Source organism: Typopeltis vanoorti, chromosome 1 (assembly GCF_054136105.1).
Source record: "Typopeltis vanoorti isolate ZY-2024b chromosome 1, IOZ_Tvanoo_1.0, whole genome shotgun sequence".
NCBI lineage: Eukaryota > Metazoa > Arthropoda > Arachnida > Uropygi > Thelyphonidae > Typopeltis > Typopeltis vanoorti.
In genome coordinates this window covers 169827122-169840458 of record NC_143549.1, presented here as the reverse complement: position 1 = coordinate 169840458, position 13337 = coordinate 169827122, and the positions used below count along the sequence as shown (strand labels likewise).

General features: G+C 35.2%; 1 protein-coding gene across 1 annotated transcript in view; it reads right to left on the bottom strand.

The window, feature by feature from the left end:
- The window catches only part of tst (superkiller complex helicase subunit twister), a 362155-nt gene that overhangs the window by 122080 nt on the left and 226738 nt on the right, over positions 1-13337 (bottom strand). The window contains exons 16-17 of the mRNA XM_090399997.1: positions 11998-12210; positions 1462-1572 (exon numbers count right to left, since the gene is read on the bottom strand). Of these exons, the coding sequence (XP_090256123.1) occupies positions 1462-1572; positions 11998-12210 (324 nt within the window). The remainder of the gene's footprint in view (positions 1-1461; positions 1573-11997; positions 12211-13337) is intronic.

Here is a 13337-nt window from a genome sequence, read left to right as displayed (position 1 = left end):
CTCATCGGTGAATTGCTTTTTCGGGGAATTGTCTTTCAATGAATTGCTTTTTCGATTAATTGTTGTTCGATAAACTGATTTTCGATGAATTGTTTATTCGGTGAATTGCTTTTACGATGAATTGTTGTTCGATGAATTGTCTTTCGGTAAACTGTTTTTCGATGAACTCTCCGGATACCCATTGATGTATAGGAGGAAGACAAAGAGTTAAAGCATAGAACCTCTGGGGGGGGGGGGGGGGGGTACTCCAGCTCTGACTGAAAAATATAATGAAACTAAATTTTTTGCCATGACCATGAATAGAGAAAAGTGGCGTGGCAATTCACTCACCAAGAAAAACCATAAGATGGAAGCTTGGTAAGAAGGCCACCATGCCAGACTATCGAATGCCTTGAAAATATCAACATCAACTGCTTGAGTTTCTCCGAACTTTTTCATACCTGAGTTGAAAGGTGGGTGAGGTTAGCTGAGATCCACCATGGAGAGAGAATAGCCTTTCAAAGTCTGCTTTGGATTTGTTCATTTTCTTGCAGTTATTGCAAGCTGTAGTACAAGCTGAGCAAGATGCTGGAGTTTTTGACTTGAGCCATTGGATACATGCTGAATTTTTGGTATCTTTTGAACTTTTATTTCTCTGAGGTTTTTTCAATTGCAAGACTCAATCAACTAATTCAGAGTCAGAAATTTCATCAGCCATATCAAAACATGTATAGTCTGACCACAGATCCGAGAGCCTAGTCTGGCAACCTGCAAAAGAAGAGTCAATTCATGCTGAAGGGGAAAAAGAAATAAACGATGTACGAATTAGTCACCAACATGCAAAATCACATGCTTTAAATGTAAAATTTTCCAACTGTTATACAAGCAAAATAGTTACCACTTTAAAAACTACAATGTTCATAAAAGAAAAGTTAATTTTCCGACATGTAATAATAAACAACTCATCCCACAAGATGGATTTGATTACCCTATTATCGGAATGGATTCCCCTTCTTTTGACATGTGCAGAAGTGTTGAAGGGTCTTGCATCGGTGGGCATACAGTAATTATCTCAGGTTGTGACTGCCTTTGCTTTAACCACCTTACCGGCCATTAAAGATCAAATATGCATCCTCAAAAGCTTCGTATTCATCATAAATTTCAATGTAATATTAATTGTATTACAATTTTAATATGCACTTTGCATCCATGAAAATGTGGACGTATATATACGTCCTGGCCGGTAGCATGGTTAATATGTTTAAAAATATAAAATGATTTCCAACAGGGACACATACAACATTTATTGTGTTTCTTTGGCTGTTTAAAAACAGTTAGAAAAATACCTTCAATACTAGGATACACTGTAATATACCAACAGTTTTCAAAATCATCTGCTAGTATGCTTGGATGTGATTGTATGAAAAAACAAAAAATAGGCGCGCGCACGCGCACACACACATAGACAGAAAGATAATTTACTTTTACAAGACCCTCTTGGAACAACATTTCTACTACTTCTTTAAGGATTGGTAAAATTCCACTATGGTGAACTCCTAGTCCATGTAATAAAAGATTTCTCATCCATTTTATCTAGAAAGAAAAAAAAAGCACACACAATTTTATTATCAGTTACGTTTTTAAACTACCTAAATAAACCATCTCTTTGAAGTGAAATATAAATAATCAGAAAATAAGATTTTCTTATCCATTATTCAATGAATATGAAAAAGTACAATTTTATTAGAACTATTTAGAAATTCTATAAATAACACTAACTATACTGTACATCAAAAAGTACAATAACAATGCATCAAAAAAAGAGAAAAAATACCAGGAACATGTTCTTTTTCTGATATCTGCAAGAAATATGTAGGGAGTTTCATATTTGTTTAGAAGTACTGTTTTGTACAACAGCAATTATCATGAATGAGTTATATGTCAGTATAACTCATTCATGATAATTGAGGATTGAGGTCGGGACATTGAGCTGGACACTCCAAATTCTGTAATTATTTAAATGTTTACTAATTGTTTTTAATTGTTTAAATGTCGAATATGAATTGCAGAAAACACCAATATATATTTGTGCACATTAAAAGTAAGTTCACTGTGGTGGATTGCTAACAGACTGAACACAAATAGTGGCTTGGAAGGAGGAGCGAAACGATGAGGATGAGTATAGCAGTATCAATAAGAACAACAAGATTGTGACAGTTCAATGAATGAAATAGTGAACGAGGAGTAAACAGATACCCATAAGATGAAAGAGAGTGGATAGCAGATTTGAAAGTTCACGCCATGTGGTCCTATCGTATGCTTTTCTGGAAGCTTCAACTCTCTAAAGATCAGTCACTCCAGACACACCATCCATCCATCTCAATGATGGTCTACTCCTCCTTCTTTTCCAGGAACTTTACCTTCTATTGTTCTGAAAAGTCCTCCTTCCATCCTTTCAATGTGTCCATAACTTTCTAGGGTCAATATCCTTAAGGATATTGACCCTAGAAAGTTACACTACTTCTACTTAAACTTCTACCTTTTAAACTACAAAATCAATAAGGAGTTGGCCCCAATTACACTGTGCACTCTCCTTGTCACACTTTCAATGAAATGCTAGTAACTAGTCACAGGTATATTTTTCCATTCCTCCTGCAAAGCAGTGGTCAGTTCAGACAGAGAGGTTGAACATGTCATTCTAACCTGAATCTAATATTTAAGTTCATCCCAAAGGGCCTCTATAGAATTGAGGTCGGGACATTTAGCTGGCCACTCCAAATTCTTACACCCATATCCTCAAACCATGTCGAAATGGAGAGTGCTTTATGGCACAGTGCATTGTCGTGCTGAAACAAGAATGATTCATCTCCATAAAACTGGTAAAGTGTAGGCAGTGTGGCATTGTCCAGAATGTCCGGTACTTCATGGCATCCACAACTACCAACAGGCTGAGCCCATACCATGAGAAACATCACCAGAAAAGACGCTACCACCACCACTAAATTTAACAGTTGGGATGACAAATGCTGGCCAATACTGTTCACCTGATATACACCACACCCAGAAATGACTATCAGATTTAAAAATAGTGTAGCATGATTTGTCACTCCATACCACTCATTTCCATGGTCTAGGGTCCCTCGACAACAAGCAAGTCGCTTACTCACATTCAAACAAATTATTAATGGCTTGCATGCAGCAGCTTGGCCATGGAAATTTAACTTGTGGAGTTCCCTATGAATGGTCTTCGTGCACAAGCTCACTCCTGTTGACTGGTGCAAATCCTTGGTGATGATTTGTGCAAAGGAATGACAGCATTCACAGATGACTCTTTTTAGGACTCTTGTTCCTTTACATCAATTTACATGCCTTCCTGAATGTTTCTTGGTAGTCTTAAGTCCCTCAAGTTTCCATTTATTAATAACATCTTGAATAGTTTACTGTGGGTATTGCAATTTTTCTGAAATTGCATGCACAGACAGGATGCTGATATGGCACCCTATAATAACGTCTCGTTGGAAGTCAGTAAAGCTCAACAATGTGGCCATGTCTCACGAAGAGACAATATACAGTATTGTATGACATCTGAGGAGCTCACCTGCCATTTTAAAGGAATTCTGGCACGTGATCTATTGCAATGTCATAAATTCAATTTAATGAAACATGGTGGTTAAAGGGTTTTAAAATATATTCTTTCTTGTGATTATATCAGTTGCTTTAATATCATTTTTGTTCTCGGTGTTTATCAGAACTCTTCAGTTTATATGAGAACAAGGAAGTTATGAATGTAATGTGTTAGAGCCAAAGATCATCAAAAATAATGGGAGAGTAAAATGAAATCTTGCTCATGATAAATAAGGTGGCACTATGTTTTGCTAGTTCATTTAACTACCTAGGATGTATGATCATATATGAAAATGAAAAAGATATAAACCTAAAAATTGCAAAATATTTAAAAATAACAGGTGTAATTAACTCTATATCTAGTTCAAAAACAAACCAGACAAAAGTATACAATACTTTAGCCCTACCAGTCTTATTGTATGGGAGTGAAATCTGGACAATAAAACAAAAAGACAAAGATTAATAACAGCAGAAGTGAAGTTTATGAGAAAAGCTGCAAAGTATACTCTATTTGATCACAAAAGAAACGAATAAATTATGAAAGAATTAAACCAAGAATCAGTAATAGAAAAAATTTAAAAATATAAACATAAATGGATGGAACACATTCAAAGAATGAAAACAGAAAGATTACCAAAAAAAGCCTTAGAGTACAAGCCATTAAGAAAAAGAAAACCAGGATGTCCTCTTAAAAGATTCAACAATGACTTCTAAGGCTGGAACAGGACATGCTAAGCCTAAATCCTTGATATGCATGATGATGATGTTTTGCTAGTGTTGAAGTTCACTAGGTATTTTCAACCATTTGAAAAATGGCAAGATGATCACTCTTTAAAATATTAAATGGAAGATCTCGAAGAGCAAATTATTTGACTACTAATGAATAATAGGAAAGAGTATGCTATTATTAACAAAGCTGTGTAGAGTACCAGGACTTTTGGTCAATGAAAGAAGACTGTTAATATACAGAAATAAGAGTGTTTTTATCAGACCAACATAAAACACATCACAAGACTCACACCAGTGTGCTATTGTTGTGTCCTATTTTATTAAATTTTATAGTTTCTCAATGTTACATGTAAAGCCTTTCCTATGTGTGTCATGTGGTACCTCTGAAACACAAAGGGATAGGCTCAGGGTCGAGCCAAAACCAATGTGGCAGAGCCTTCATAATCTACCTCTCTTAAACTTCTAAGAAATTTATATTTTTATGCTGTGTCACTTAGAACTCTTAGATTAAAATAAATTATGTTAATCAAGAAGTGAGTAAGAAGATGTACTGAAATAACACTAGATTTGCAATCGTGACCTTCATCGTACTCTAGAAGTTTCCCGCTCAGATTCGTAACAATTTTACAAGTGTGCATCGGAGATTCCCTACACAGACAATCAAGGTTTATTAAACACTAAATATACAGCTAGTAATACAAGAAAAATTTCCATTCTAAGTAAGTTATAAATCAAATTAAATCATTCAGCATGAACACCCTCAACAGATATGATCATCAAGACACAATTTACCTTATGCAACTCACACAATCTATAAATCCAACATTACAATCTTAATACTAACAATCCATATCAACATTCATTCCTGAGGCTGAATCTTCTCAACATCCATTATCATATACAATAATTCAAATTCGTTTAACGATTATCCTTTCATGATCGCCTATGTAACAAAATTATGCTATAGTCCTGTCTTATAATTTTGAGTCCTTCACTATGAAAGTTTCACATAACATTACATGTTCAAGTTATTCACAAAAACAAAGAACAAATTTTCTACTTATCCACACACGATAGTTCCTCACTCTTTCTGCATCATCACCAGTTTGTCTTTTATTCAATTGGACATTCCTTCGGTACTCTCAATCTGTTTCAGGGCCTAGAATTCTCCAATCATCGATATGCTCAAATGATCTTTTCATGATCACCTCAGTCACGGCCTTCAGGACACGTATTTCTTCCAGTTCTAAGCGGCATGGCCTGCTGCTGCCTCCCAGGAGTCCGAGACTAGGTTTCCTGCAGAAGCATCATCTGAGCGCTCATGAATGGAGTTGCTCCCACAACCGTCCAGCCAATGAAGACCCAGCACCAAGAGAGTCAGTCAACAACCAGGGAAAACGAAAAGAGAGCTGCGGGGGGGGGGGGGGGGGGGGGGGGTCCTAACACTTTTATATCTCCTTCCTACCGGCAATCACCATAACTTAGGTCATTCACCCGGCACGTAGAATTTTCGTTACATGGGTCTGAACTCACAACGTCCGTTTTCTCTCCGCTTGTTTTCTTCACGTGCCATGAGCACGTGACTGCCGGAGGCAATCGTCTGCTTGCCCCCGAACTTTGAGCTTTTGTTCACACAGATTATCTTTGCCATTTCTCTTGCAAGTTATTTTACATCAAAGGTAATATCAACTCTAAATCAATATTATTAACTTACACTTATCATTGGCATTTTTTTTCCATACATATTTTTCTTTTATCAAGTAAATAATGTCTCCTTGAGTTATTTCATGATTCTTTTCTTTTTAAATTAATGTATTCAATATTATACAAAGTGCACAACAACACATACTTAGAAACAAGCATATATTTAAATATCTTATAGGGTCTTTGCCTGTTAATACATAAGAAGATAAACGATGATAAGTGAAATCTTGGTATTCTAGACTTATCAAAGTTTAACACTATTAGTCTACCAGAGTAGTGCTGTATGAGTAAGAAGGAACCTGTTGACAGGGTGATTTAGAAAGGGGAAGGAAAGCCAGTTGGAGCTATGGGTGATAATCCAGAAGAAGACTTCACTATTCTGGTATTTTGACTGTAGAAAATCTACAGTATTAGAGACAGGTAGTCAAAGAGGTCAGAGTAGTTATCAGAGTTTAGATATCAAGAGACACTACAAATGTACATGACAAATTTTGGTAAGGAGATTTTGAGCCATTAATCAGGGATGGATTTGAGATTTTGTATTCTCTAAGATGGGATATGAGGTCTGTTGTATTATCTACGCTACTAGTATTATCACTAGTATTATCTACACCATATCAGTTGTTGGACGAGAAGAATATCGACAGTGCATGGACAGTATCTAAAAAATACTTAAATGATGCAACATAAGAAGGTGTCCCTAAAGTTTGAAGAATAAATATAGTGGAAATGAAATGGATATGTAACCTCATCAAGCAAGAGATTCGTAAGAAAAGGATAATGTGGAAGGAATACCATGTGCATAAGGATGATGTCCATGATGAAAATTATAAGTAGAAGGCCAGAAAAGTCATAAGTGTTACAGAATGGACATCATCCTTATGCACATGGTATTCCTTCCGCATTATCCTTTTCTTACGAATCTCTTGCTTGATGAAGTTACATATCCATTTCACTTCCACTATATTTATTCTTCAAACTTTAGGGACACCTAAAGTTAGAAGAAACTCATACACTTGAGTTTCTTCATTTAGTAAAGAAACTGGCTCAGTAAGTTAAAGACAATCCAAAAGTATTCTATCATTATGCTGCAAGTAAGAGAAAGAATGAATATGATAGAATGACTCTACTGAATGTAAATGATATGCAGGTGACTGATGCAGAAGAGATTGTTCAACTAACGAGTAGCCATTTTACTAAAAGCTATCAATGTGGTGTATGAAACACTGCACTCACTGCTACCTCTTCACTAAATGAAGAAACTCAAGTGTATGAGGAGGAGGTATTAGAACTGCTGCAGAAACTGAATAAGAATTCAGCAATAAGGACTGATGGGATATCAGCAGGGATGCTAAAGTAAAGGAGTGTTCAGCTGAACTGGCTATTCCTTTTACCAAGCTATATAATTTGAGTCTTAGAACAGGGAAGATTCTGCAGGAGTGGAAAGAATGTATGGTAATCCCATTGCACAAGGGTGGTGTAAAGAGTGACATATCCAACTATTAACCTATTAGTATCTCTGGAGTGGTGGTGAAGATTTTGGAAAAGTTAGTTAGGGTTCTCGTTCAGAAATGGGTTGACAGTGAATCATAACTTTGCAATGAATAGTATGGATTTACTAAAGGAATGTCATTTTTAGCAACTTGCTCACATTCTATAACAATGTTACCATTCAACTAGACAAGGGGAATGGATACACCATGATACTTTTGGATTTTGCTAAGGCTTCTGAAAGAATACAGCATGGAAGACTGTTGCATAAATTGTAGAATACAGGATTGGATTATAAAATATTAGCATAGATAAGAGGATAGCTGAATGACAGATATTAAACAGTGGTATATGTGGGTGTGAGTTTGCAAGATTTAAGGTAAACAGTGGTGTACCACAAGGTTCAGTCCTTGGTCCACTGTTATTCAATCTATACATTAATGATATTGGATTTGACAGGTGACATGCAGCTATTTGCTGATGATTCAAAGATAAGTAGGGTAATCAGGAGTGCTGCTGATATGCAGTACTTGCAGAATGATTTAAATAGACTGAATTGTGGGCATGTGAAAATGACTATCAGTTCAATGTTAATAAATGAAAGATCATACACTTTGGTTTGATTAGATATTCAATGTCATTGTTATAGCAAATTGTTATAGCATCTTTGCTATAGCAAAGATCATAATTACAGTTCAGAGAATAATTGCAATACTGAAATGAACCTTGACATGTAAAGATAAGGAAGTCATTTTGCCTCTTTACAAGGCAAAAATGACTTCCTTGATAAGTCCTCACTTGGACTATTGTGTGCAGGTCTGGGTCTGGTCTCCTGGTTTCCATGGAGGTTTTTGATACACTCCACTGTATCAAAAACCACCATGGAAACCAGAAATCATTATATCAAAAATGATATCAGGATTGTGGGACACTGATTATGAAGATAGATTGAGAATTTATAGACTACAGACACTAGCAAACAGGAGAAAGAGGAGTGATATGATTGAGACTTAAAACTTCTAGAGGTCATAGAGGATCTCAGTTGATGGAATTTTTCATTTTATGGAGGGTGGGGAAAGGACGAGAGGGCATCCTTAGAAGCTGAGAATTAATGCCATGGAGAAGCGGCGAGATCTAAATTTTACTCTCACAGAGTGGGTGGGATTGGAATAGATTGCCATTGGATGTTGTGTGTAAGTAGAGTGAATGAAATCCAGAACAAGTATGATAACTGGTGTGTGTAGTATATGGCCTCTCTTAATGAGTCCCTGACTCCCTGGAGGTCTTCTCTTAATAATAATAATATCCTTCTGGTAGAGGCAGTTGTGTAAGATGTAGTTTGAGCAGTGTTGAGATGAATGGTAGACATTGAACCCTTCAGGGAAGGTAGCCTGCAATGGCTCCTTGGATAGGAAGTAGTAACTTCTGACCAATACGTCATCTTGAATCCAAATGCCAATACTGGTATCCTGGATACTCCCATTATGCTACCAATAATTACATTTGGTCTCATAGCAGCTGATATTTGCAGAACACTCTTTTACTGCTGTACCCTCAAAAGGATCTGAGTCCCTATTGTGTATTTCCTTACAGTGTATTTCCAGTTTCTGTCTCCACTATAGTCCAAACATGATAGCACCCACTTTAGGCCTCAATAAAGTCAGAGTGTTTCATCAGGTAATGAAAGATATCTGCAACACAGAAGTCTAGTTGACATTTCCTTCACCCTAAAGACACTATTTCTTTTTGGCAGAAATATCACCAGAGTCAGAACTCCATTTCTGGAAACAGTCTATACTGTAAGAATGTAAGATTGACTTGGTTAGACGAGGCAACATATACTTTGCAACAATAGCCCCTTGGTAGATAGAGTTGATAAAAGCATAGATCCTAGGGTACCCTGGCAATGAAAGTAAACCATTCACCAAGGCATGATATAACAGTGAATAACCAGAAAGGGAATCAGTAGCCTAGTCACAAAAGATCAAATGCAGGCCTCTAGATGGTGTCCTGACAAGGAGGCTTCTATGCCAGAAAATGTCAATAGCAACCACAAGTTTCTCCAGATCTTCCCATGGCTTCCGTCTATATGGGGTAAGGATAGCCAATAGATTTGCTGTAGAACAAGAATGGCTATTGATGACCTTCTCCACTTTTTGCAATAACTGAAGGAGGTATTTCTGGAGGTCAATTTCAGGGATGATAGTCTGATGGCTAACTTTTATCTTCTTTTTTAAGGATGGATTCAGTGCTGCAACACTGCAGCACCCCACAAGAAAAAACGAAAAAATTAAAGTTTGTTTGTGTTTATAAATAATAACAATGCTTACAACATTATATAAATGCAATACAACATGTTAAAGGTTACAGTTTATGTTTTGACATTGATTGAATAGTTAATCATTGGAAAATTTCAATTAACGCTTTAGATTACGAAACAAACAAGTGTTGGAATTATCACGTTCGGTCAGTTTCGGCTAGACTCACTGATATTTGTTTGCAATTGTCACTGCATGTAACAAGTGAATCCGACACTGCTCGTTTCAGCAGTGTCGCTACAGATAAATTGTATGCTTGCGCACATTATTTCTGTGAGATACGTAACTTTTATTATTGGTGTGTGTTTGTGGTGAGGGAGAAATATTTTTGGTAAATCTTATTTGATTCTGTTAAAATAACATAATTATTTATTTATTACAGATACAAGGCTGAATTATGACGAGTGTCACTGTTGAAAATATGAAAAAAATTATATTTTCTCAATTATCATTACATGAAAAAATAGAAATAAAAAATAAAGCTCGTCCTACTCCAGATATTATTATTAGTCAGGAAGGAATAAGTAGAAATAAAAAATACATCAGGATGTTTCAGAATGTGAACAAGATTATGTACACATTCTAAAACAAAATGTGGACAAGGTTATGGTCAGAATTAACAAGAGGAGACTGCCATCTTCAGTTTCATTTCATCTTTCCATATGAATGGAAAGCAGAAGAAAGCATCACCAATCTCAAATGAGGGACATCTGACATTCTAACTGGTAGATAGTCAATTTGTGTTAGATTATTACTAATAGCATATTCTTCAGCATCTCTTCCAGTCTGATCTGTAAAATTAGAGAAGGGAAGCTAGTCTGAATTAAAGATAACAAATGTAAGCAACAAGGCACAACCCATTAATCCTGAGCCAGAGCACATCATATAAAGGGGAGATGTGAAGTTCAGTAGTCTCTACTATGGAACATAAGAGCCGAATAAAGCATATATACTGCCCTTCGGGAATGCATTTTGGCATAACCACACACAGAATGGCTCATTTGTTTACTTACAAAAACTTACATTGCATGATTTTGTTCACTGTCTGAAGTTGCAGTTCTTCAATGTTTTGAAGCATATGAACAGTCCAGACTCGTTTTAATATGGGTGTGGTGAAGTAAGTGGCATTAAAATCTGCAAAACAAGCATTCATTCCTCTGGTCAAAAAAGAATATAAGTTGTACTTTAAAGTGTGAGACCAGGATGGACTTGGATCCTCTATATATGTTGCAGTGAGTATTTATAATATTAGAAGGATGATCAAAGATGTCATTTCCATGGTATGAAGAGAGCCTGGATATTATGCAAATGATTGCCACTTCTGTGTAATAAACATCTCAATTTTCTGCAAAGATGAAACACGCAATAAAATATCTAAACTTGACACTGGACACATTCCAACCGTTTGAAATTAAATGGGTTGTGCCACTACACACAATTTCACTGATGAACCTGAAAGTACAGTATCATATTCTAAAGAACTTTTTATTTTAAGCAATCAGTTATGTGAGAATCTCATTTAATAACTAAAGTAGAACTGAATGATATTAAAAATCTTATAAAAAAAAAAAAAAAAACATGGTGAAATCTGCATGAAAGGTTGGAATCCTCTCAAAAATATGAAGATCATATTATTTAGAAAATTTAGAATTTTTTTCTCTGGTGATGATATGATCTTCTGATTTCCAAAATGTTAGGCTGATTAATGAAAACATGTGGAAACAGTGGTGGAGATAAAATGATCTTAATGAATGGTGTCTATTTATAAATGAATAAAAGTTTAGTTTGAAGGCCATGTTTCTACATATTACATAAAGGATATGTCTGTTCCAAAAAATAAGCAATGAAAATAATTAAAAAAGCTATTTTTATTGGCCCGCAATTCACACCTAATGATACTGTCAAATAACTACTTATTGAGAAAACTAAATACAGTAATGTACTTGATCATTCAACCTTCAAAATAATGACCCTTCAATCAATTAATCCTCTGCATATCAACTAACTTATAATACAGTACCATGTAACTATACTTAAAATATCCAACCCCTTCAATTATCAGAACAGTAAATTGGCTTCCAAAAATGGTTGGATAAATGGTAGATTACTGTATGTATTCCAAAATTATTTAGTTTTGCAGTGCACTTATTACCTGAGGCAATTTTCTATCAACCTCCTTCAGTTTGGTTAGAGAACGTTCTATGAAGTTGTGAATTTCATTTTTCTCCTTCTGTACTGTCAGGTCTTGGCTAAGCAACATGAAAGCATTATCATCACATCGTTTTCTGGATAAAGTGAAACAGACAACAGGAAGCTTGTCATGTTTCTTGAGATGAGAAATAAGACCTATATAAATGTTCTTTTCCTGTAAAAACAAATATGATAATTCTAGTTTAGCTGACTTATTTTGACATATTTACAATCAAAGGAACAGATATAGCAATAATTTTCTAAATGTATCTTCCGCAAGTGTAAATAGTATTATGATAGTTGGACATAATTAAGTTTTCAATATTACTAATTTCCATTCAACAACTTTCTTCCAAATTAATCTGTGATTGATTAGCCAGATCTCCAATATTCTCAGCTCTTACATTTCACTCCTCTAAGGCTGCTTAATACACCAAGGTCTTAATCATCCTCTGGATCTTTTTCTTTCATCATCTTGGCACCAAGCACCTGTTTGCTGACTTTTCTTCACAAGTTTTATTTAAGTTTACTTAGACTTATTTTACTTACATATTCCTGATTGTTAATAACATCAAGTCCAATCTTAGCATCTTTATTTTTAATGTGATTCTGTCATTAATATCATCTGTAACTTTCCTTTGTAATCTGATCAGTGAAAATTTGTTTGAATATATACTATGTTGTAATGTATACTGTTAGTTTGGTGTTTTTGCTAATTTCTCTCTAATTCCATATTGATTTATTCAACTGTCTCCTAACTATATTCTATCCTCTATTTTCAAATTTAATTTTCATTCAAAATTGTTCCTAAATAGCTGAAACATTTTGTTCTATAGTTCACTGCTGAGAAAGCAGTTAATGATTTCTCTGTTCCTGCCTACTTTCATGTTTTTTACTGCTAAGTTTCATATGTACCAAAGCATCCAAGAAAAGAGGACCCCATTATTTTCCTTTTGTAACATAAATTTAATTCTATGCAGATTTTGTCTAAAAAACTTCCCTCTGTGTATGTGTGTGTGTGTGCCAAGCTTCAAACAAATTGTTGATGCAACAAAATCAAGTGAAGGGATGTTTCTCCAAGTGTGTCATGGAGTAATCTGGCAAAAGTGGTAACAAAGGGGGAAGCCCATTACACAACCTTCTACACCTGCTTATCAAGATTCTCTTGCCAGGAAAAGTATCAAGCATGTATAACACCTTATATAACAACAAAATCAAATAATTTGAAAATCTCAGCTGAATAATCTTTAGAGAGTAGCTGAATTATTATATCTAATGGAACATTTGTGAAGAGAGAAACTA